The sequence below is a fragment of the Silurus meridionalis genome, chromosome 8 (genome assembly GCF_014805685.1).
Source record: "Silurus meridionalis isolate SWU-2019-XX chromosome 8, ASM1480568v1, whole genome shotgun sequence".
Classification (NCBI taxonomy): Eukaryota; Metazoa; Chordata; class Actinopteri; order Siluriformes; family Siluridae; genus Silurus; species Silurus meridionalis.
In genome coordinates, this window is record NC_060891.1 from 24563402 (window position 1) to 24589378 (window position 25977).

The following is a 25977-nucleotide window of genomic DNA, read 5'->3' on the forward strand; positions in this document are numbered from 1 at the left end:
AACAGCCATGAAGACCCCCGGTGGTAGAATCTAGCATGTCACAGGGCATCTTAAAGAAATGAAGAGAGGAGAAGAAGGAAGAAAAAAAAAAAAACTTGGCATGTCTTAAAGGTTGTTCTTGTATTTAAAAACACACACAAAAGATGGCAACCGGAGACTGACGCCAACATGGCAGGGGGGCGGCACGGGCGCTGGCGCTGGGGCATGAGGTCATGGCGGCTGCCCTCGCCTGGATAGCTGCTCTTTTGGCACACGCGTGTATGCGGTGACGCACTCAGAGCCCGGGCGGTGCCGTACCAGTGCCAGAGAGCCGGCCGCTGTGAAGCGAGAGGAGATACGTTTGTCATGGGTGTTTCTGAAAGCAGGAGGGGAGGAAGTGTGTGTGTGTGTGTGTGTGTGTGTGTGTGTGTGTGTGACTGTGTGTATAAATATGAGAGAGAGGGAAAGTATACACAGTGTGCAGTGTAAAGGAAGAGAGAATTCAGATCACTATCCTATTCCACGGCAGTGTGTGCAAGCACACACACACACACACACACACACACACACACACACACACACACACACACACACACACACACACACATTTTTCCTACGTTTCAGGATAGAATTCAATTCATTTTTATTACTTTTTATATACTTTTAACAACTGATATTGTCTCAAAGCAGATTTATAAAAGTATGTATAAGTTTGTTCCTTATAAGTGTAAAATTCGAACCCCAGTCTCATCCATTTCTCACCCCATTCTAACCAATTTCTCATCAATTTCTTACCTGTTCTCACCCACTTCTCATCTATTTCTCACCAACTTCTCATCCATTTCTCACCCCATTCTCAAACACTTCTCATCCATTTATCACCTACTTCTCATCCATTTCTCACCAATTTCTCATCCAGTTGTCACCCTCTACTCACCCACTTCTCATTTTCATTAATAAACCGGGCTGTGCTGCTTGTTGGGGTATTTGTTGCCAAAAACGATCAGAGCTCATGGAGTACCTGGATTTTTACACACCTGGCTTGTGCACGTTACCACCTAATGAAAGTTTTTTTATTGTTGCTGCGAGTACAAAACAAAAGATGGTGCACTCGTTGTAACCCCACACCATTTCCCCAATTACATAAATCCCTATAAACATGACATACTGCCATTAATTCGTAATGAATACTTCTCTCTCTCTCTCTCTCTCTCTCTCTTTCTACTCTATATGGACAAAAGTATTGGGACACCTGACTTTTCCTGCCATATGTGGTTCGTCTCCAAACTGTAACCACAAAATTGTATAGGACATCTTTGGATGCTGTATAATAAAATGTTTTGAACCTGAAAACCCAAACCTGTTCCAGCATGACAGTGTCCCTGTGCACAAAGTCAGCTCCATGAGGATCTGCTAGAAGATATAGAGCTCAGACCTCAAACCTACTGAAAACCTTTGGAATGAATTTGAACACTGACTGCACCCTAAGCTGCCACGGTTGGGCCCTTGGGCAAGGTCCTTCACCCTATGTGCTCCTACTGTATCATGGTTGACCCTGCGCTCTGACCCCAGCTTTCTAACATCGCTGGGATATGCAAAGAAAGAATTTCACTGTAATAATGGGTGTGACGTAAAAAGCACCCTCAGCTGCCAAATGCCATAATTGTAAATGTGTCTAACTTTGGTTAGATCTGGTTTACTCAACACAAGGGTAAGTAGATGGATCGAGGATGGATTTGGACTGTATTATCATCAACAGTCTACTACACTGGATTTGGACTGTCTTAGGACCACAGGTTTAACCGAATCACTGCACACCTCAACAATAAATGGATATTCAGTGCCACCCAGACGTGGATGAGTTCCCTCTTGAGTCTGGTTCCTCGCAAGGTTTCTTCTCAGGAAGTTTGGCCACAGTAGTCACTGGCTCAATCATTAGGGATAAACTGGCAATTATAAAAAACAAACATATACATTCTTTATGTCTCTCTCATGATGCGCTCTCCTGTTTAAGGAGCTTGTGGTTTGGCGTGGATTACCTGACACACGGACTGACACAGTGCTTGTGTTCTCTCTCTCTCCCTCATTTAGTTACCATCTAAAAATCAGATCTTATCACCTGCAATTAATTTCCATTTCAAAATGAATAACTATGGTTTCCTCTTATGGTTTACTCTGGACAAAGTTCGTCGACCAGCGAGAGATGTGCTGCTTTCTAACGTGAATGTTGCATTAAAAAAATAAACAAAAACAAACAAAACTAGAGAGTTAGGAGAGAGATAGAGGACGTGGAGTGATGGACGGAGAAAGAGGTAAAGAGAAAGAGAGACGGGCGTGCAAGTCTGTTTCAGTGTGTAATGTGATGTCAAGGTGTCAGCTTAAAATGCAACTAAGCAGGTGAGTATCGGCTAATCCTACAGCCGGCTCCTTCTGTACATACACAAACGAGAGAGAGAATGTGTGTGTGTGTGTGTGTGTGGAGAAAGAGAGAGAGAGAAAAGTGTGTGTGTGAGAGAGAGAGGGAGAAAGAGAAAGAGAGATGGCACTAAGCCTTATCAGGGGCCTACAGATGGCGGTCCCGGATCAATGCACATGCGCCGCGATCAATGCATTTGATAACGAATTAGGAAGAAAACTGTACATGCTATCAAAGGAGTTGTACATGGCATAATTATGATGGCGCGTGTGCGTGCTGTTGATACGGCGCCTACGCTAAAGCAGCATGATTAATGCCACAGATAGAGAGAGGGGAAAGAGATGGCTTGTGGGTTAAAAAATAAATAAATAAAAATAAATAAATAAAAAACATAAAAAAAAAAAAAAAAAAACACCGACCCTTTTTAACCATCCTGGCATGAAGATGGAGAATAAGGAAAACACGTCAAAAAGTCCATCTGGTGAGACTCCAAAATCCTCAAGACAGGGCAGATTTTACGAAGGGGGGGGTGGGGATGGGGGTAGAGGTTAGAGGCCGGGTCTGTCCTTCTGAGATGATTACAAATGACATTCCACTTGCACACAAACACTTATGCCATAGATTTCACAACACTACAGACCTTTTACAGCCAGATGGCTGGATAAATACTGTGCATATACACCATCCAACATGTTATAAAGTCCTCCGTAAAGCTCACAATGCTCATAAACAGCTCGTAAGAGGGATGTCTCAAAGTCGGTCTCAACATGAGACGTACAAATCCAAAGCATCCATATTTATAAATCGTGTGTGTATGATTTCATCGTTAATATCACTCATGTGTCCCTTAATGGCTCATATATCCATAATGTCAAACGTATGAACAGCATGTGCACGCTTCTTCATGGCGTGTATATAACTTTTACTATCGCATGTACATTAGGTGCTGGTAGGTGTTATGTCTCCTGCTGAAATGCACGTCTCATAATGTCATGTGTACAGTAAAACGCATGTTTTGATAGCATGTTTTTTTTTTTTTAACAGTATATACGTGCTGCATAAAGGCACTGCGCAATGCCACTCGATTACATGCGTGTTTGCACGATTCCTAACACCACGCGTGTATGGTTTATAAAAGGCAAGCGAAGGTTTGAATAGCGTATGTATAAGAGGCGTATGTCTCCTTATGACACATTTCTGAACAGTGAATGGCATCTGTATATCAGAAAAACCAGTAACAGCATGTAAATTTGGAGATCTTTAAGTAGCCTGCTTACGTCTTTGCATTTATAGGTCCCAATAGCATACAGCATAAAAGTATCAGCTCCATGAAGACATGCTCATGGGTTGGAGTGGAAGATCTCCTTCTATAGAGCTCTTAACCCTATTGAGGATAAAAGTGAACACTGACTGCACCCCCAGGCCTCCTCACCTCACCTACATTCAATTCATTTGTATTTGTTTAGTGCTTTTCACAATGAACATTGTTAAAACCTACATCACTACCTGACTTTACTGACAAATGTGGAATGAGATCTTCAAAAAGCAATCTATTAGTCTTATGGTCCACAAACCTACGTTTATACAGTATATATCAGAGACATGTAGATGATGTGTATATGTAGGTAAATGTTTCTTAAGTGCATGTGGACATCATAAAAGTGTAGATCTTTTAATATCCTGCTTTTGTACGTCCCAATAGAATGTGTACGTCTGTGTTGAACTGTACACTGTGTTTAAAACCAGTGCATGAAATGTCTTCTAGCAGCTCTTTTAAGAGAGGAAAAAAGGGAAGTGGGATTCCCTAGATGAATGATGGGATGTCAGGATGATAAAATACGCATCTTTCAGTTCTGTTACTTTTGCATGAGTATTAAACTAAACATTCTCATAGAGGCGACTGCTTGGTGCTGTACACATGCAGCATTGTGTCTCAATGAAGACACATTTTTACACATGCCCACAGGAATTGTGTGTGTGTGTGTGTGTGTGTGTGTGTGTGTGTGTGTGTGTGTGTGTGTGTGTGTGTGTGTGTGTAAGGAAACAGGTCAAGCAGGAAAATTCCAGCTCCAAGGTGTCTGGCTGTCACAGGACAAGATAATTGGACTGAAAAATTCTCTCTCTCTCTCTTTTTCTTTCTCACTCTCACACACACTAGTAAAAGTCTTGATAATTAGTAGATACACACTTAAGCATCTGCTTACGTAGATACGATATACACACACACCGATTCCCATAGTCCTTTTTGCCTCAACCACCCCCACCTCCCACCCCAACACACACACACACTTACTTAAGCGTGTTAAAAGTTCTGAGCTTTGTTTTAATATTAGCCGAGACTTTGAGAGCCTCACCCTCACATTAATTACTTCATCATTCTACACTCTTTACAGTGTGTTAAACCAGAGTCTTTCTTTTACTCTGCTCTCTCTCTCTCTCTCTCATTGCATAGACAAAACGGAAATCAGTCAATGTGCCGGATTGAACAATTGTAATTTCACATTAAAATGAACAGTGGCAATCTTCCACGCTTAAAGTGTACGTTTTGATCCCTCATATTTTATTCATGGGATGCTGCTCTATCATAAGTTACGTGTGTGTGTGTGTGTGTGTGTGTGTGTGTGTGTGTGTGTGTGTGCGAGAGAGAGAATGACATGCTAAAACTGAAAGGCATGTGAGAATAAAGTGGAGATATTTGTATATTCTAGAAACTGAGTATAGACGAAATGAGAGGAAATAAAATGTAACGTCTCAGAGTGTGAGGCGTATCTGAAATATTTCATAACAGTCAAAAGCTTCCCATGTACACCCTCGCACTCAGCTGATTGTGTGTCAAATAACATGTAAAGTAATTGGACTATATTGATACTACATGTAATGGTGCGTTCCATATATTAATATTATCTCTTGATGTTATGCCGAGAAAAACAAAATGAACCAATCAGAATCATACATTCAAGCGTCCATCAGTGGGTAGTTCATAACTCCAACAATGAAGGAACTATGATAAATAGACATCTGGTTTTGAGGAAGAAAGTGGGTTCCCCTTTGAGTCCAGTTCTTCTCAAGGTTCATTCCATCTCAAGAAGTTTTTTCTAATTTATAAGGACTATTTTATAAATCAAATATGTATATTTATAATTCATAATCTATTTAATTCTGTGCTTTGGGACCATTTCCATTGTTAAAAGCACTATATAGATATTTATGTCCCATTGTAAACCTAATTTATTATTGCAGATATACATATATAAATATACAATATATCAGATATCAAAAAGTTTGGAGATTAGCTTGGTGACCCCGCTAACGGATAACAGCGCACAGTCACAGGGAGCACAGACCAAGTTAACCGAGCTCTCCTCACACGTGAGCTTTTTACCGAAAAAAAAACACAATCTCATATCTACTCGCCAGATTTGGCCTCTGCGGACTTCGCCCTCTTCCCAAAGATGAAGATCCAGCTCAAAGGTCGCCGTATTGACACCATGGCTGAGATCGAGAGCAAAAAGAAGAAAAGAAGGCTTCCAGGACAAATTCCAAAAGTGTCAGAAACGCAAGGGAACTATTTTTTTAAGGTGATAAAGTGTTTTCTTCAAGGCTTTCTTTCAACAGGGCTAGTCTGAAAACTTTGATACCACCTCGTATTACACACTTATACACCCACTTTATATGGACAAAGGTTTGTGGACTCCTGATTATAAGTTTTTTATGTGGACATCTCATTACACATTTAAGTTTTAATTAGCAGTGTTTATTTCTCATGTGTACTTTAATTCTAACAAGTTTAAAGAATCGGCTGCTTTTCTACATTAATATGTATTATGTTATAATACGAGTTTATTTAAAAAGTACTAATTTTATTTTCAATTTACCCCCAATACATTTTTTAAAGGCAAGAAGACATCATATTTGTAATGCCTCAGATTTTATTTCTGTTCAAAAAGTCTCTGGTCATTTGTTTATGTGACTTTTGAGAATGAGGGTAGTATAAAGACAATGAGAGTGCATCTCTCAGCATACACCGACTTCTCGTCGTTTCTCTCAAAAGATTCTCTCAGAAAGAGTGAAGTGATTCTGGTAAAAGAAAATCTTAAAATCTGTTTCTGAAGCTGAGGAACGTAAAATAAAGTAGGTGCTTTATACTTGTCACTTGTACTTTACAGCACAGTGAAATTCTTTCCTCGCATATCCCAGCGATGTTAAGAAACTGGAGTCAAAGCGCACAGTCTGTCATGTTACAGCGCCCCTGGAACACTAAGGGTTAAGGGCCCTGCTCAGGGGCCAAACAGTGGCAGCTTGGGGATACAGGGGCTTGAACCCCTGACCTTCCCATCAATAACCCAGAGATTTAACCACTGAGCTTCCACTTCACTTGATGTGATGCTGCACTGCTTCAGAGAACATTTGTTGTCCTAATGAGGACAAATTGGACTGGAATCTGATCTCAGAGGTTTTTTTCTTTTCTTTTTTTTTTTTTTTTTAAACAAACAAACAAAAAACCTTCCTAATAGTAAGTAAATTTGAACCATATTCTCAGTGTAAAATAAAAAACATTCAACTTAGAATGAACCATTTACCAAAAATTCTTAAATAAATAATATTGAAAAATGACAAAAACACGATCCCCAAAAATTAAACGATAAAAAAAATAATTATCTGATTTGAAAGACTGAGAAAAAAAAATCCTTGAAATATTTATTCAAGAGACTTGATCATATGCTGTTGTTAAAATTGTTGTACTTTCTGTACAATCATATTAATATGTATAATTTATACTTCCGTTGATTTTAAGTCTGTTAAGTCTGAATTATTTGTCTATTTTTTTAATTCGTACTTTAGATTTTATTTATTTTTATGAAGGTAATATTAAATGCATATCGACATCGGGTACACTCTAGCTTTCTGGATTGGTGTTTGAAAAGAAAAAAAAAGCATCGTGTCATGTCTGCTTTTCATACATTTGAATGGACAAAAATCTATTTTTCCTCTCTTTCACCTCAATCAGACATGATCAGACCCTAAACATTTTACCTTTTACACACTTTTATTATGGATGGAGCCAAAAAACAGCTACAGCATGGCAAAGAAAACAGGAGGTGGACAGGGTAAAAACCACTGTGGGAATACATAAGACACACACACACACACACACACACACACACACACACACACACACACACACACACACACACACACACACACACACACACAGTACACAGGAAGCTGGCATAAGTTCAAAGGTTTGTTCTGTCTCTCCCCTACAGCGAGGGTCACGGGCATCTCGGAAAAGTCACTTCACCAAAAGAGTGATTGAAAGAGAGAGAGAGAGAGAGAGAGAGAGAGAGAGAGAGAGAGAGAGAGAGAGAGGAGGGGCCCCATCGGTATGAAGTCCAATTAAACTAATCATAACGAGCCACTGAGCATGAGGGAGATCACCTGGAATCCCCCTGCCGCCCTCCCGTTACCCCTCTTGCCCTTTTCTCTCTCTCTCTCTCTCTCTCTCTCTCACGCACACACACTCTTCCCTACGTTTTCTCTCTGTCATAATTACCCTGGCCAGAGTTGTGTGAAATTACCCCTCTGATCAGCTGCTGCTTCAGAAAGCTGGCTCCGAGCTCTTCACGAGTGAACCCAACACATACATAAACATTATTTCTCTTCCTTCTGCCCTGCTCTCATCCATAACTCCATCTTTTATTTTATTTACAAAGACAAATACAGGCAGGGAGGACAAAAGAGGAGGCCTAATGTGTGTGTGTGTGTGTGTGTGTGTGTGTGTGTGTGTTGGGGCACATCGCTTTTTAATGATTGTTCATTAATTACTCATTACTGCCTCTGGCTCTGTGTGTGCGTGTGTGTGTGTACGCACGTGTGGTGCCAGCTCTAATAGATTGTGAAGGCCACCTACCTACAGCCATCAGGACCAGAACAAAACCATAATTATGGCTACGCATCTATTAAAGACCCACAACACACACACACACACACACACACACACACACACACACACACGACCACTCATGCACCCGGGAACTGAAAAACAGAAGGGGTGAACTTAGATCAAAGGCAGAATCCTCATGCTGGAACCAAATTAGCATGGCATGCTGGAAAACGGCGCACACACACACACACACACACACACACACACACACACACTCAAACACACACACATGCTGCTGATGAGAGGGGAGGGATTAGTGACGTGACCAGTGAAACACACCAGCAGTCACAGACAAAGACTGGCTTGCAGACCGAGCGAGCTCTTGCTTGTTCGCACGCACGCACGCACGCGCACGCGCGCGCGCGCACACACACACACACACACACACACACACACACACACACACACACACACACAGTGGTTCAGCAGTTAAAGTTCTCAGGAAGTGATCAGATGTTTACAAGTTCAAGGCCCACGAGTGTCTGGGTTTCTCAAACAGGTGCCAAGACGGTGGCTTGAGTTGTAAACTATTTAAAATAAACAAACAAACAAATTAATTCTACATATAACCCGATCTTTCACAAAATGTACTGTTCCTGCACATCGCATCAGCTTTATATCAGGAGAGTCAAAGGCAGTATGTGGAACACTATCAGTGATCCATGCAGGATGTAAAATGTGCTGAAATATGAATTATGGTAAAGAGTTCATGGTACATCTGCTTCAGGGTTAAACTGGCACGTGTGTGACGCTTAATAAACAGTGATGAAGCAATAATGATGCATAAAACACACCTCTGCGTCTTTGAGAGAAAAATGTCGTTCTGAAATATGAAAGGACACATCAGTGGGACTAAAACAGACAGATGACACCTACTTCTATGGGTCTAAAACAGACAGATGTCACACCTTCACTGGGACTAAAACAAACATGACACCTCCTTCACTGGGACTAAAACAGACAGATGACACACCTCCTTCACTGGGACTAAAACAGACAGATGACACACATCCGTCTGTTTTAGTCCCAAATATGGAGGTGTGTCATCTGTCTGTTTTAGTCCCAGTAAAGGAGGTGTGTCATCTGTCTGTTTTAATCCCAAATATCTGTCTGTTTTTTTGTCCCAGTGAAGGAGGACACACCCCCTTCTATGGGACTAAAACCAACAGATGACACACCTCCTTCACTGGGACTAAAACAAACATATGACACACCTCCTTCACTGGGACTAAAACAGACAGATGATACACCTCCTCACTGGGACTAAAACAGACAGATGATACACCTCCTTCACTGAGACAAACAGACACAAAGTCCACACCTGGATGGACAGACACAGAAACCACATCTTCATCAGTGAGACAGACAGAAGCCACACATCCTCTATTAACCATAATTATAATGGCAGTTTTTATTTGGAATTCCAGACTCTGGAGTGGAGTGGTTTTTGCATCATGTCTTTTAAAAGTCTGGTTCATGTCATTGAAAAGAAGCAGCTGAAAACCCAAAGAAGATGAGTAAACGGATGCCATTTTCTTCCACTATGATCAGTACGGCCAGAAACCAGAGAGTTTATTCCATTTTCAAACACAACCATCTTTCATTCCATCACACTATGTGCTGTCTTTATTGCCACCACTTTCACTTCCCTTCCACTTATCCCACATCTGTCCATTCTCACCTCCTTGTAATGGAATTAAGACTGTCCTTATGCATGCTGTGTTCAGGAGGGCCACGTCTTGCAGAGGTCCCCGTGGCGTGAGATAACCCCCTCCCATAATCAAAACAAGACATCGCCAAATCTAATCTAAATCGCTGCCAATTATCAGCGCGCCGAGGTCCACGCCACCTTCTGATCAATGTTTTCTATTAAAAAGCCAACGATTCAATATGCCGGCGCACTAATGCAAGCGAGGCTCATTAGCACCGGTGTCCTTGGGAAAGATGCGCACATGCACGCCGTTAATTTGAGGCTAATCTACGGAATGGCAAAGCGATTCCCCTTCACCAACTCATAGAGGACTTATGTTAAAGAGACGCAGATAGCAAGGAAAAAGAAAGAGGGAGAGAGAGAAAGAGTGAATCTGGGCTTTAAAAAACGGTGCATTCATCGTATTGTGGAAATGCTCTCAGACACAACGTTTGAAGACAACAGTAGCGTTACACTTTAAAAAAATATATATTCCCAATAGGTAATTCAAGGACGTCTCGCTCTCCTGCAGGCTCGCTTTATGATATTACATCATCACAAGAGGTGTCTATTGGACTAATGATTTATTCAAAAAACATTACAAAAATAGTCCTACTGGAGTTTTCAAGAGGAATTGGAGATGCAAGATTGTCTCATTGTATGTGTGTGTGTGTGTGTGTGTGTGTGTGTGTGTAAATTTCCAACAAGTTTCTATGGGAACTTCATCTGGAAATCTTACCAGGAATTGAAAGAAATTTATGGGAATTTATTAAAGAATTTGGGGAAATGTATCATATACAAACATAAATATAAACATTTTGTTTGGGTGCATAAGCTGACATGCATGCAAGCTAATAAATAAAGAAAAAATAAAAGAAATGACATTTTCAACTTAAATGTATGTAATATGTCTGTAATTTACTTGAATACTCACACAGGAGGACATTTTTGACATTATTTTGTGTGCAGGATCAAGTAATGATGTGTGTTATGTTATAGAGTAATGCACAGTGCATGTCGGGGGGCGTGGCCTCAATAACCCTGCAGAAATTCTGCTGCGTACATGTGATTAATGAATGCGCAGGTAGAAATTTAACTGTAATTACATTAAATCTGGTTGTTTTAAACAAAATTCTCCAAGATTTTTTAAAACTACTTTTAAGTTCTTTGTTATTGGTGAACTGAAACTGTAAATTCCCAGTTCATTCAGGGTAATTCCTGCTCATTCCCATGGAAAGTTTCCAGTCTTGCAACTTTTTTCTTCTTAAGACTTTAGGTCACCTGAAAGGGTTCTTCAGTCTAACTTGAACTAGGAGACCCAAACCTGTTCCAGCCTGACAATGCCCCTGTGCACAAAGCCTGCACCATGAAGATGCTTTACATGATTTGGAGTGTAAGAGCTTCTTCGATAGAACTATAAACACTATTGCAAACCTTTGGGATGAATGTAAACACTGACTGCACTTCAGGCCTCCTCACCTCACCTACATCAGTACCTGACTTTACTAACAGCCTCGTAGCTAAAATCTCCACAAGCACCCTCAGAAATCTAGTAGTATCTAGTAATCTTTTCAGAAGAGTGGAGGTTACTAGAACAGCTAAATGGGAATGAATGTGGAATGGGATGTTCATAAAGCAGGAATCTTTATAGGAACCAAAATCAGTTAGAAATGATGTACAGAGATGCCTACATACTGTGCACCTAAACACCACCTGATCTCACTGCCTGATTCAGTCCATTAGCAGCCACATGCTGTCAGTTTGCCGCTAATTACACAAACACACACACAAAACCAGCAATAACAGTCACACATGAGAGCATGATCACCATGCACCAATGATCGAGGAGTAACGTGCGTCAGATCGATGAGGGGTTAATTACAAACACGCCCACAACACGTCTATTCATAATCATGCCTGTTTTGCATACACATACAGAGGTGTAGAGGTGTTTCTATTAAAAAAACAATCACACTGATTCCTATAATGAATTCACAGCTGTTTTTTCAAGATGGACTATAACATTTTCAAACTCGCCAATAGATGGCAGCACAAGGCTGCACGCACAGTCACAGGGAGCACCGACCTACATAAGTCAGTGTGCCAAAAGACATCATCATCGAGTTGTTCTCAGAAAAAAAGGGCTCATATATTAATATGTAAATTGAAATGTAAATGTATTTTATTTAGGAATTGTGTTATTTGTATGAAAAATGTTTGGCCCATGCGCCATATATGACGGATTTGTTATTTTTCCTAAATAAAACTGCTGTCAGTTCTTTTACATGCAATAACATCCACATTGTAATATAATTGTCAGGGGTAAAATAAAATCTTTTTGATAACACCTTCTATGCTGTTGTGGTTCAATGAGTCTGTATTTGGACAGATCTCCATTCCTGGCTGATATTTGAGGAACCCAATGTGGTTGTCTGCAGTTGTAGCAGATCTGCCTCAGGTTTCAACATGTGTTTCCGGAGATTTTTTTTTTTTGCCCATCACGGTTGTATAGAGTGGTTTCGTGAGCTGTGTTACTTTCATGCTGATCGCAGGTGTTTGACCCTGAAGAACTGCTAAATGCTTGTGTTTTTACAAACTCAACAGAAAACCTCAAACCGATCTGTCTGACATTAGGAACTGAGGCGATAATTTTATGATTATCTGCGCTGTGATATTTAACCGTAAAAACGAGCATTTCTGTAACGTCTCCACACATGGATAGTGAAGTAAAGACGGCCGCACTTACGTCGATGGCCTGTGGCGGGCGTGTGTGTGTAGGCGAGGTGGCGCTCGGGACAGATTTGTTCCTGGCTTTCAGGGCTGCGTCTCTGCGAGCCTGCTCCAGCAGGAGACGAGCTCTCTCCTTCAGCTCCTCCTGACGAGACTGCGCTTTCTTAAACAAAAAAAAACAAGGGAGGTTCATGTCAGACCAGGACTTGCTACCGTACAGGATGCTACCATGGTGGTACTACACTCAGTACCAAGTGGCTAACGTATCCTATTACCGATAGGTGGCGCACATGTCACAGGCCAGAGTCTAGAGACCGGTAATTAAGGTGGCAGACAACAAGTGCTAGTGCATGGAACAGTGTGTGGTGGTGAAGTTTCTTGTGAACGAAGGCGTAAAACCAGTGAATATCTACACAAGACTTCAAGTAGTGGAAACGTGTCAAAGTAGAAATATGTGGAAAAATGAATGCAGTTTCCTCTCCTCGAAATTTGTTCTTTTATTTCATCAAGTCCAGGTTTGACTTGAACGCCCCTTGTGTTGCCTGGACTGTCACCATAATACACACACTGTTGTTACTGTTTTTTTTTTAACTGTGCAACAACAATAACAAAAGTCTTTTTGCAATAACACCATTTTCAACTGTGCAATATTATATGTACAATCTGTTTGAAAGTGTAACTACTGTATTCGTCTCTTTTTTGTTTGTATTTCTACACTGTGATGTATATATGTATATATTTGTACTGTGTCTCTACTTTATATGTTTGCACATTTCTTTTCTTTGCTGCTGTAACATGGAAATTTCGCCACTGTGGAACGAATAAAAGTACATCTATTCTTATCTTATTTTACATGGGTCTGAAACTCTCCTCAATCGAATCCAAGCTACAAAACAGAATTTTGAGGTCCTGGTATGTTTTTTTTTTTTTTGTTATCTATTATGACCCATCATGTGCTTACCTTTTCGCTGCTGATGGACACGGGGACAGAAGCAGCATCCTGAAAAACAAGGTACCAAAATAACAGGTGAGAAAAAACTATTAGAAAGAGACATAGTGAAACCTGCACTTCATCTCTTCAGCTTGGGATGTGAACGTCCAGGGTTTTCCCTAACGAAGACGGTCGACTGAACCCATTCAGCAGAGTTTTCAAGGGGAGCGCTTAACTCTTGGAGCAACACGCATCTGTATGTTTTAATGATAACTGGTTATGCCAAGCATCAAATGAACGTGTGTGAGTGTTTTAAAGGCATTAACGAGACTGTTTGAGCAAGTCTGCGTGTACAAGATTGCGTATGGGAAACATGAGAAGAGCGTACATAAATGCAGGAGCTGAACAGTGTGTATGTTTGAGTGCCAAAAAGCTCAATATACAAGGTGGTGCAGGAAAACAGGACAGTTTGGAACCAGGAGTTGTGATACTGCAGTAGTTTAGAACCATTGTGAGCTTGTTTTGAACCCTTGCCATTAGTTATAATGGAGCAGTGGAGTGGTGACTTTAATAATAATAATGATAATAATACTACATTTAATTAAAATTTTATCTCAAAACACTCCTCTAGGTCTTCCTACAATTGAGCGATTATCATAAAAATCAACTATACAACAAACAGCAGCTGTTTAACTGATAAAATTGTTTAGTAAATTATAAATATAAATGAATGAGATTTGAGACACGATATAAAATTGGTAAAAAATAAATTAAAAAATGACATTCCTGACATTTTAAAGCAGGACTACTGTCAATATAGTATATATTTTTTATACTTATATTTTATACTTCATATATTTAGATTTTTTTATATATTTTTTCATGCGACTGCATCATGGGTGTGTCATTTTGAAGAAACAATAGTTTTTCCAGGGTCCGGTCCACTGTCATTATGAGAGCGGCCTCTAGAGGCGAATCACTGACGCCACGTGCTGTTTGTTTTTACGCGCGAGACTACTATAATTTATTAAGTCTAATCATATTTATTAATTCATATATTCATATTTAATTCCTTCAGCACATTTTCATCGTTCAGAACAGTTTTTTAATTTCTTTTATTTACATACAATGAACGCTCTTGCGCACCCCTCCAATGCTTCAATATAATTAATGAGAACTGGTTTTAAACAACTTCAGACGTCCCAGGGTTGACAATTCCTAGTTAAAAAGTTCCGTTCTGCATATTTTTTCCCTTTCAAAGTCACTAGTGTAGAGATCTGGCAAATGTCGAAGTCATAGAGTCTTAAATAGTTTTCAAAACGTTCCCAGCGCCCTCGTGGCCCTGCAAATGTGGGCGGAGTCATGGAGACCACACCCGGCAAGATAGAAATGCTTCACTGCAGGATGAAGGCGATCAGTGAGTCGAACTTTGTATTGATTTGCAGTAGAGCCAGGCCGTGCTAACAAATATAAATAAATGCCCCCGTAGCATACCAGAGGCACGTTTATTTTTTTTCCTTTAAATTGTCACCCGTCTGTATGTGTGCATGTGAGGATAAAAGTGTGTGTGTGTGTGTGTGAGGGAGATAAATAAGGGTATGAAGCAGGAGGCTGTAGAGATGAGGCGAGGCTGTGGAGCGTGGCGAGCTGCAGGCGGGAGGAATATTGCGCAGGCTGCATTAATCACACGTCAGCCCGGTGATGACAAAAAGCCAATCACACTTAGTATGAGACGAAGTGACAGAGGGGGAACAGGCGGTGTGATAGCACAAACAGCTTACAGCTGCACGGCCCAACAAGGAAAAAAAAATGCTAAGGTGGGTTGACTGAGGGTGTGTACCCACATGTTTACTAATGTGTCTCTGTTCTGTGTGTGCATACACATGTTTACTCGTGCATTTGGTGGGAATTTATTCATCGGTCATGTGTGTGAGATTTAACCGCATGCATTTTTGTTCGCTTAGGTGATTTGGGTGTAAATGTGTGTTTATTCATTAGTGCAGACGAATTCAATATTTACATAAATATTTAAACAGATCAGAGACACGACTGAACAAAAAAAAAAAAAAGAAAAAAGTAAATAGAAAATGCAGACTTAAAAAATCTGATTTTTAGGCCTGTTTTTCCTCCATTTCACCACCAACTGCAATATGATATAACATGATGGAGATCATTAAAATAAAATAAACACAAACTCATTTCAAGAATAATGAAATGGGAAGATGTTAAGGATCCGATAGATTTTACTCAAACTAGCACTCGATCCTGTATATATATATATATATATATATATATATATATATATATATATATATATATATATATATATATATATATATATATATATATATATATATATATATATATATATATATATATATATATATATATATATATATATATATATATATATATGACGGTATTTGTGCAAAATTCATTTGTTTTTCATACTGTTGATTTCAAAAGCAGCTCAGCTACAATAACTTTGTATATATACATACATTATATATATTTATTAATATGTTTTTCCAAAGTTATTTGCGCATCGACAGATAGTAACATAAAGACCAAGTTAGGCGATTCGGCACAAATAAATCTTTTTGTTCCTTCGGGACGTATTTCTGTGTTGAAGGCAGGCCAGATTTAATAATTTACTCTATAATTTGAGTGTGTTTATTACTTTATCAAAGTAAAAGTCATTCCTAAAGAAAGTTCTCATTCAAGTTTTTTTTTCTTTCAATTTAACTCGAAATATATGCTTCAGGCTGACAACGTGGTTAATGTGGGCTCATGTAGAAAAACATGACCATGAGTTTATGGACGTTATGCATGTGTGCAAGTTCTGTATGTCTGTGGATTTGGTAGCATGAAATTTCCCTTCGGCTCCAAGAAAATATGCTTCACATAAGTTGGAGCGGAAGATCTTAAAAGGCCCCCTAGAGAGATCTGACCTCAACCCTATTGAACACCTTTGAGATGAATGTGAACACTGACTGCACCTCAGGCTTCCTCACCTTCGCAGAAGAGCGGAGGTTATTCTAACAGCAAAATGGGGACTAAATGTGGAATGGGAAGTTCGTGCATCTTATGGTCAGGTGTCCATCTATTGTGTACTGTTTGTTTCCATTTACCTGTGTATGTCTAGCGGCTGAGCGCTGTGTGTATTGACGTGTTTGTAAGTTTGGTTTGTGTGAGAAAGGGGCGTGGCTTTACTCGTATGTGATTGTCTGTATGATTACTGCGGCTTTGCATGTTTGACATGTGTGTGTCATGCACTTAAATCTGTTTGTATTACTTCAATAGGAAGTTGTTTCTGTTGTGTTTCTCCACTCCCTGAGAAAACACGGGGAAAGGAACCGTGCCAGACACAACAGAGATCTTGTCTCGTTCCGAACGTGTCGAAAGGATGCTCAGTATGAGCAAGATCGTGAATAAGGGTCTCGGAATGAGTACAGGGCCGTATTTAAGATCACAGCAACAGTCGTACAGCATCTATGTGAAATTATTTGCCGAATAAAGATTGAGGTTTTGTAATCAATCCAGTAGACTGGATCGAAACCATACAGGAGTGTATGAATTAGGGGTGACCCCAAATAGTCGGAGATTCGATGTTTCGATAGGGGGAGCCTGATTCTTCACAGGTGTTAGGAAACAAGGATCGTGCCATTATGGTTCTATGGGTGTGCTCAATCTCTAATTTCACATAAAACTTGTTGTTTAGATAATGTTAATATAAAGCTTATTATATAGTGCTATGATAATGCTGTAATAGAAATGTGAAAAGAAAGAAACTTTTAATAACATGCATGAATAAATCCCACCTCCCTGTGACACTTTCCATGATCTGTAAAAGACACAGGAGCATCTTAGTGGCAGGGATTTTAATGTCTGATTCTATGGAAACATTCGTTTTTAATTGTTTTTCGGGGCACCGATGTTTTCGCGTACAATGTTTTGATGCATTTCTTTGTACAATTTAGCTGACTTGCTGACAGGTAAAGACGATGCAAATCCTGTCTTCAGTGTGGTCTTTCTGTAGTTATTTTTTTAGGTTTATTGATCCTACATGTTTGAGATACATACCGTAATTTCCGGACTATAAAGCACACCCATATATAAGCCGCACCCACAGAATTTTACAAATATTTTTATTTTGAACATAAATAAGCCGCACCTGTCTATAAGCCGCCTACACTAATGAACTTTACACAGGCTTTAACGAAAGACACGTTGCACACGGTGTAACGGGTGAAATATGTTGCGCTTCCTTTGGGAGCATAGCGGTATTTTGGGAAAAGCATGCCACTGCATTTTTCCGCTATTACTGCATGTGTGCAAGACCGAGGAATATATCCTTGTTATTTTCTGATGCTTATTTCTAAGTTTCTTTGACTAACCCATAACGCTGTTGCCAAGAAAAATAAAAAAGCACGAGTTTTGGAAACCTGTCTGTGCTTATATGATTTCTGTTGCAACTGGAGTTAGCGAGCTCTCCCTTCACCCAGACTCAACGCGTTACAACGGCTTGTATCTAAACAGTAGCCTACCAAGTCATTGTTCACTGTCTACCTTCTTCCTTTCACAACTATTTCTCTCTGGAGTTTATCTTTTGGCATCGTCGTGCATTTAAAAATCACCCGATGGATGTTTTTCTCCCGAAGCCGTGCAGCTCAGAACACAGGTGAGGTGCGTTTTTTCGTTTCCGTTCGGAAATTTCATTGGTCTAATGTTATGGGGTTCAGTTTTTTGGCTTGAAGTTTGTGAAACTGGGAAAAACCCAGGAAAAAATCATAAATTAGCTGCTTCGTTGTTTAAGTAGTCCGAAAAATACGGTAATCATTTTACGATGGTTTATTTAATGTTAATTTTAACATTTAAAAGATAGAAAGGCGTCGTTAGTTTCGTCTGTCAGTCGACATGCAGCTTTTGGTCGCTTTACTGACGATTCTGATTCGAGTTTGTAAATAATAAGTCAGGGACACCTCTGGTATGAGTAGGGAGGCTGAGTGAATGTTTACCTGCGTGTGTTTGTTGGATGTATCTGAATGGTTGTTCTGTAATGAGCTGCACTCTTTCGCTGTGTTCTCTCTCACTTCGTTCTGTCTCGCACTCCTCTTCTTGTTCATGTCAGTGTCTCGGTTGTTGCCGAAACCAAGCGTGTGTAAGTGTAAAACAGAAGCCTGCTGTTGAACTCCACCCTCCGGAGCCACCACCTCCCTCTCTTTTTCTTTTTCCCTCTCTCGACTCGCATCAATCACATCCTCTTTCGCTTCCGGTGCGTCGGCTCGGGAAAGAACTAGTTCCGTTCTGGCCGGAGCTGAGGACGCGCAAGTAAGGGTTTCCGCTACCTCGCCGTCTTTACCTCCGCCTTCCTCGCCGGGGCTGCGCCTCACTGTGAAGCTCGGCGTAAAACGTGTCGTGAGCCACGGAGCTCTCGGTGTCTGTGTGAAAGTCGCCCACTTTGTAGGTGCTGCGGCCGGCCTGGGCCTCGATCTGTAACACACTCAGCTCCTGACCGCTGAAGTGTGCACGGATCTGATACAGGTACGTCATCACGGTCAGCTTGTCCGGGATCGCCAGTAGCACCATGTCAGCTGGCTCCAGCAGCCGAGAGATGCCCAGACTAGCAAAGCCATCATATGCCTGTAGCACACGTACAAAAACACAAGAGTAGCAGTGAGTTTGATAAGTGGCACAGACAGACAGACAGACAGACAGACAGACAGACACAGACAGACAGACAGACAGACAGACAGACAGACAGACAGACAGACAGACAGACAGACAGATAGATAGATAGATAGATATGGTTTGCAGGAGCTGGAGAGGAAGATCTTGACTGGCCTGCTATAGAGCTCTGACCTCAACCCTATTGAACACCTTTATGATGAATGTGAATGCTGACTACACCCCAGGTCCACTCACCTCACCTACATCAGTACCTGACTTTACTAACAGCCTTGTAGCTGAAAGAGCACAAATCTCCATAAACAGATTCCAAAATCTAGAGCTGGGGGTCCCCAAACCATATAATACGACCCGCCCCCACATTTGAAATGGTCCTTTTAACAATACCAGAGACATATTTTTTTAATGTCGTTTTACTCATATGTTTTACTCACGTTGTATCTGTATTCGACAATAAAGGCCGGCTTTCAAACTACAATTTCTTTTAGTTATTAACGTAGACTAACTATTTGTCAGATTCACAGTGTCTGTGTTCAAAGAATGCAACCTACGCCGACACTATGAAACCTGCCACAGGACAAGTATGCAAGCTTACAAGGACAATAACACTGGTAGTCCCTTCGGCTCATGTTATTTTCTGTTACATATCGAACGGGCCACTCATTAAAGAAAGGAAAAATGACGTGGTCCTCATAGAAAAATGTTTTGTGACCCCTGATCTAGTGGACCATCTTCCCAGGAGAGTGGAGGCTAGTATTAAAGTGTGTTATTGTAAAAATCAGTCACTACTGAGATTCACTTTACTCGCTGGTTCAACCCTGATGAAATATGCTGATGGTTTTGCATCCCAACCACAAAATATATACCCACTGACACCCCCTGATGTAGGGTATAGGGTTAAATAATGGGCATGGGTATATTAAGAGCAGAGTTTAGGGTGTAGGGTGAAGTGCATAACTAGATTTGGAACAAGACAAGCAAAGATCGGTGGGTGGGAGGAGGCCGAGACAGCTAATGTCAAGGATGGTTCTCTCTGATAAGAGTTCGATATGAAGAAACACTAAACTAATCCCTCCTCAGTCTTATCATATATACACATCTACCACTCTCTCTCTCTCTCTCTCTCTCTCTCTCTCTCTCTCTTCACACACCTGTCTGTCTATCAAGTGTAATTACACTGATTTGTCCTGATGTGAAATACAGACAGATAATCAAATAGGGTAAAAAAAAAAAAAAAATTAAAAAACACTCAATCCCTGATCAGGTGATAGAAAAAGAGTGATGGAAAGAAGGAGAGAAAAAGGAACAGGAACGGTAGAAAAAAAAAACTAATTTGGACACGTTTCGAGGGGAAACGTCCCTTTAAATTGCTTGTCTTTTTGCCCTCTCGCTCGCTTTATCACGTCTTGTATCAGCAGCGCAGTTAATTCCAGGTTGCTGACAAGAGACAGCCATTTTCTCCACATCTCTCCTGCTTTCTCATTTGAGTTTATCAGACTTCTCTCTCCAATGGTTAGTGTGTGTGAGTGAGTGCAATCAAAACTAAGCTCCTTCTCCATTTCCAATTAATTACAACTTTCTCCTTTCCCCCTGATCAGGATGCATGTCCTTTGTGGACGAGCGGAAAAAGAGGAACAAAGAAGGAGACGAGTGAAAAGGTCTGAGGTCGCAGTGATACTCGAGGGGTTTTGCTTTTTAAAGATAAATGATAGAAATGGAAAGTAAAAAGCGTATAAGTGAGTGAAATTAACACTCTACTGTTTCTAACAGACAGCGATATGCTTAACAATATGTTAGTAAGACATTTGAGTAGAAATTTGCTTTGCTTTTTGCCGTGGATGTACTTGTGTGTGAGGGGTAAAGCGTTTTATAATTCCCACTCAATCATTCATTGGAGTTTACTGCTAATATATTCTATAAGCAGAGCTGCGGACTTTTGGGTATTTTGTGCAGGAGTAACATAAAAGCCCACGAGTATAAATTATTAGTGTAAAAATACACCAAAAGGAAACATGAAACAGAGGAAATCATTTGTGCAGTTGTTTTGAACTTTTTTAAATAATACATTCAATATTAACCAACACTGCCTTGAAGCCCTGCCCCTTCTCTCAATCTTATATTATTTCAAATCTCTGTGGTGGTGAATGGAGCACGTTTTGCAATTGTTCACTCGAAAGCGTGTAGATACACATGCAGACTAACAGTTAACTCTATTAGAAAAAGGCCCAAAAGTATAAATTTTTTTTGCTTATAATAGTATTTTGAATGACAATGGATACATAGTTAAAGGTAAAGGTGCTTTGTACTTGTCAGATTCAAAATTAAATATGTTTAGCATCTAACCAGAAGTGCAAATAGCATTGTTTATAAATAAATAAATCTAATATAAGTAAAAAGTGAAGAGATGCTGAGCTTTGCAGTTCCATCTCGATCTTAAATAAGTATGTTACAGTACAGTGCAATTTTTTCTTCGCATTTTCCAGTGATGTCAGAAAGCTGGGGTTAGAGTGCAGAGTCAGCCATGATACAGCGCCCCTGGAGCACTGAGGGTTAAGCGCCTTGCTCAAGGACCCAAGAGAGGCGGCTTGGACATACTGGGGCTTGAACACCCAACCTTCTGACCTTCCACTTCCCCATAATTACAATTTAACCAATAAGGTTAATCGTGGTCATTAATAAATATACTGTTAGTTATATATTATGATATGCTTTTTACTGCTTAGTACACGTTCTGTTCCACTGCCAACAAGCAGTTCCTGACCACAGCTGATAGTCAAATAGTCCAGTCAAATAGATTCTACTTAAAAAAGCATGTGGACACCTGACTGATTGGTGTGCGCTTTCTGAACATCCCATTCCACATTTACTCCCCATTTGTTGTTATAGTAACCTCCACTCTTCTGGGAAGATGTTCCACTAGATGTTGGAGTGTGCTTGTGGAGATTTGATCAGCCACAAGAATGTTAGTAAAGTCAGGTACTGATGTAGGTGAGGTGAGGAGACATTGGATGCAGTCAACATTTCAATTTATCTAAAGGAGTTCAATAGGGTTTAGAGCTCTACAGCAGGACATCTTCCACTCCAACCCAAGTAAAGCATATCTTCATGAAGCTGGTTTTATGCACAGGGGCATTGTCATGCTGGAATTTCGGTCTCGCAGTTGAAGTAAAGTAAAAATTTCATGCTACTGCATTGAAACAGTGAAATCTCCCAGTTCTGTAAAGTAAGTTTCCCGAAACGTTGCTCCATCAATCAGAATGTTGTGTCATTCATCATTATTACTGATAAACACAAAGTTAAACTGCAAACTAGGCGAGATATTTAGCTGGATACTTGCTATGGTATGGGAAATTATTAGCTCAAAAGTGGTCAGTAAGTATTATTTCTTGTATAAAAAAAAAAAAAAGCTTCAAAACACCCAGGAAAAAAATCCATTTACATCAGGAAGAGATTTTAGAGAAAACTTCACTTCCATTATAAACATAGTACTGATTTTGTAAAGCTTGTAGGTTTAAGTAAAATAAATCTTTTGCCTATTATACCATTCTGTTCACACAAACACACACACACACACACACACACACACACAATAAAGAGTGTGTGCTGAAAAACATTTTGTTTTTATGAAAGACATTATTGAATGAGTGACAGACGTCCATCACAGTCAATCACACACATGTCCACAGGCTTTCCTCTCCTCTTGCAAGACACACACACACACACACACACACACAGGATCGTGTGTCATGGGAAATTAGTTTAACTCTCACTCTCTTATTACACAAAACACAGATGAATGAGAATGGGAATAAAAATGCTTAGAACCAAGCAGTGTGTGTGTGTGTGTGTGTGTGTGTGTGTGTGTGTGTGTGCGTATGCATATCCCTTTATTGATTGTTCTTATCTGTCATATTTCAATGGACACTACTGCAATCATGGCTTAGCCGCAGGGGTTATTTTATCAAATGGAAATGAGTGTGTTGTTTGTGTGTGTGTGTGTGTGTGTGTGTGTGTGTGTGTGCGCACGAGTGAGAGAGAGGTCCTTAACCTCAGTTGCTGCAGTCACAGTCACCTGTGACTCTATCCTTAACCAACTTTATCTCTCACACACACACACACACACACACACACACACACACACACACACACACACACACAACCTGTCATTCAGGGAAGGAATTAATAGCTTAATTGGGTGGGAGGAGGAAGACTGGAAACTACCACCTGCTCCTGCAGCCCCCGTCTCCGTCCACTGTCCATTGTTAACAACACAGCGTTCATTCCACACCAGGGCCACAGGGGTTATCAGTCACACAGACACAACCAGGGACTGTGTGTGTGTGTGTGTGTGTGTGTGTGTGTGTGGGGTAGAAGTATGGGGTAGAAGTATGAACAGCAAATCATTTAGCTGGAAGTAAGTATTTTGTGTGTGTGTGTGTGTGTGTGTGTGTGTGTGTGTGTGTGTGTGAGTCTGTCTAAGAGAGAGAAATGTCCGTTTGTGTTCTTTAATTCATTGTAAGAATCAAAAATGAGAAATACACTCAGACCCACCACAAAGTGACCTTGTCTAATCACAACCACACTTTGTCTAATCACAACTACATCCCCTGTCTAATCACATCTACACACCCAGTCTAATTACATCTACCCCCTGTCTAATCCCAACTACATCCCCTGTCTAATCACATTTATACACCCAGTCTAATTACAGCTACCCCCTGTCTAATCACATCTACACACCCAGTCTAATTACAGCTACCCCCTGTCTAATCACAACGACATCCCTTGTCTAATCACATCTACAAACCCAGTCTAATTAAAGCTACCCCCTGTCTAATCACAACTACATCCCCTGTCTAATCACAACTACACACCCAGTCTAATTACAGCTACCCCCTGTCTAATCACAACTACACACCCAGTCTAATTACAGCTACCCCCTGTCTAATTATATCTACACACCTAGTCTAATTAAAGCTACCCCCTGTCTAATCACAACTACATCCCCTGTCTAATCACAACTACATCCCCTGTCTAATCACAACTAATCACAACTACATCCCCTGTCTAATCACAACTACACCCAGTCTAATTACAGCTACCCTCTGTCTAATCACAACTACACACCCAGTCTAATTACAGCACCCTATCTGATCATATCTACACCCCCTTTCTTATCACCTCTACACAGTGTCCAATTACAACTACACCCTCTCTAATCTACACTTTGTCTAATCATAACTAATACTCTGTCTAATCACATCTACACCCCCTGTCTAATCACAACTACACTATAATAACACTAATAACAACACTAATGACAAACACACAGTCTAAAAACAACTTTACCTTCTGTCTAATCTCAACTACACCCAGGACCACTGAAACTTTTCTCTCACTCTCTATGCTTCTCTCAAACACGTAACTGGATTACAGTTAAGGTAAGCCAATACACACACACACACACACACACACACACACACACACACACACACACACACACAAAATGTGGAAATAGGTGTGCTCCTGGGATTAGAATATGTTTTCCATCTCTCTCTCTCTCTCTCTCTCTCTCTCAAAAAAAGAGGGATGTTTATTCACAGCATGCTTTTGAATTATGATGCTATCTTACAGTTCCCGGGTGACTTTTCTCCACTCTCTCTCTCCCTCACACACACATTCAACATGCATACTTTCCATCAAGCTGCCTTCTGAAAGTGGCAATTAGAAAGCTCTGGGTGGGAGCAAAGGAGCTTTAAAACAAAAAAGTCACCTGTGAGGAGGATTACAGACACACACACACACACACACACACACACACACACACACACACACACACACACACACACACACAAGTGTGTTAATAGTGCAAGTGTGAGAACTGACACATCGTGTTTACCTTTTTGTTGTTTTCTTTAATGTCTTGAGGATTCAGAGACTTGTAGTCACTAGGGGAAGAGAGAGAGAAGAGAGAGAGAGAGAGAGAGAGAGAGAGAGAGAGAGAGAGAGAGGAGAAAAGAAGCAGGAAATGTATGATTAGTGTCTGACCTCAGACTCTGAGGAACCCAGTGTGACCACCAGACCTCGTCTCCAGCCTCCTTCTCCACACTCTATATTTTATCCCTCCAATGAATGATTAATAATTACACTAAATTAATACTTAAACAACTAACTGATTCTGTACAACAGCCAAAGCGTCATATTACAAATATATAAAGGGCATCACATACACATTCTGCAGCATTTAATCTAACACACACCATATCTCAATGAGGAAGGGGGGGGTGAAGAGAGAGGGAAGGAGTGAGGTATACACAGAGAGAGAAAGAGAGAGATAGTGAAGGATGGGGAGAGGGATAGAGAAAGAGAGAAAAAGAAATAAAGAAAAAGACAGAACGAGAGAGAGGCTAATATAGTGAAAGAGGGATAGCTAGACAGAGATAAAGAAAGTGAGATAGACAGAAATATAAAAAGGTGAGTGAAAGTTAAGGAGGGTAGAGAGAAAGAGGATAGGTAGAGATGGAGTGAGAAAGAGGGATAAAGATAAAAAGTGAGAAAGAGATGGAAAGTGGGATAGAGAAAGGCATGGAGAGAGAGAG

The 25977-nt window shown here is 40.4% G+C and overlaps 1 protein-coding gene across 1 annotated transcript in view; it reads right to left on the reverse strand.

The window, feature by feature from the left end:
- Positions 1-25977, reverse strand: part of ehbp1 (EH domain binding protein 1) — a 162988-nt gene that overhangs the window by 51713 nt on the left and 85298 nt on the right. Inside the window, 4 exon segments of the mRNA XM_046854952.1 lie at positions 12776-12922; positions 13721-13759; positions 18709-19066; positions 19068-19333. Coding sequence (XP_046710908.1) covers positions 12776-12922; positions 13721-13759; positions 18709-19066; positions 19068-19333 — 810 coding nt within the window.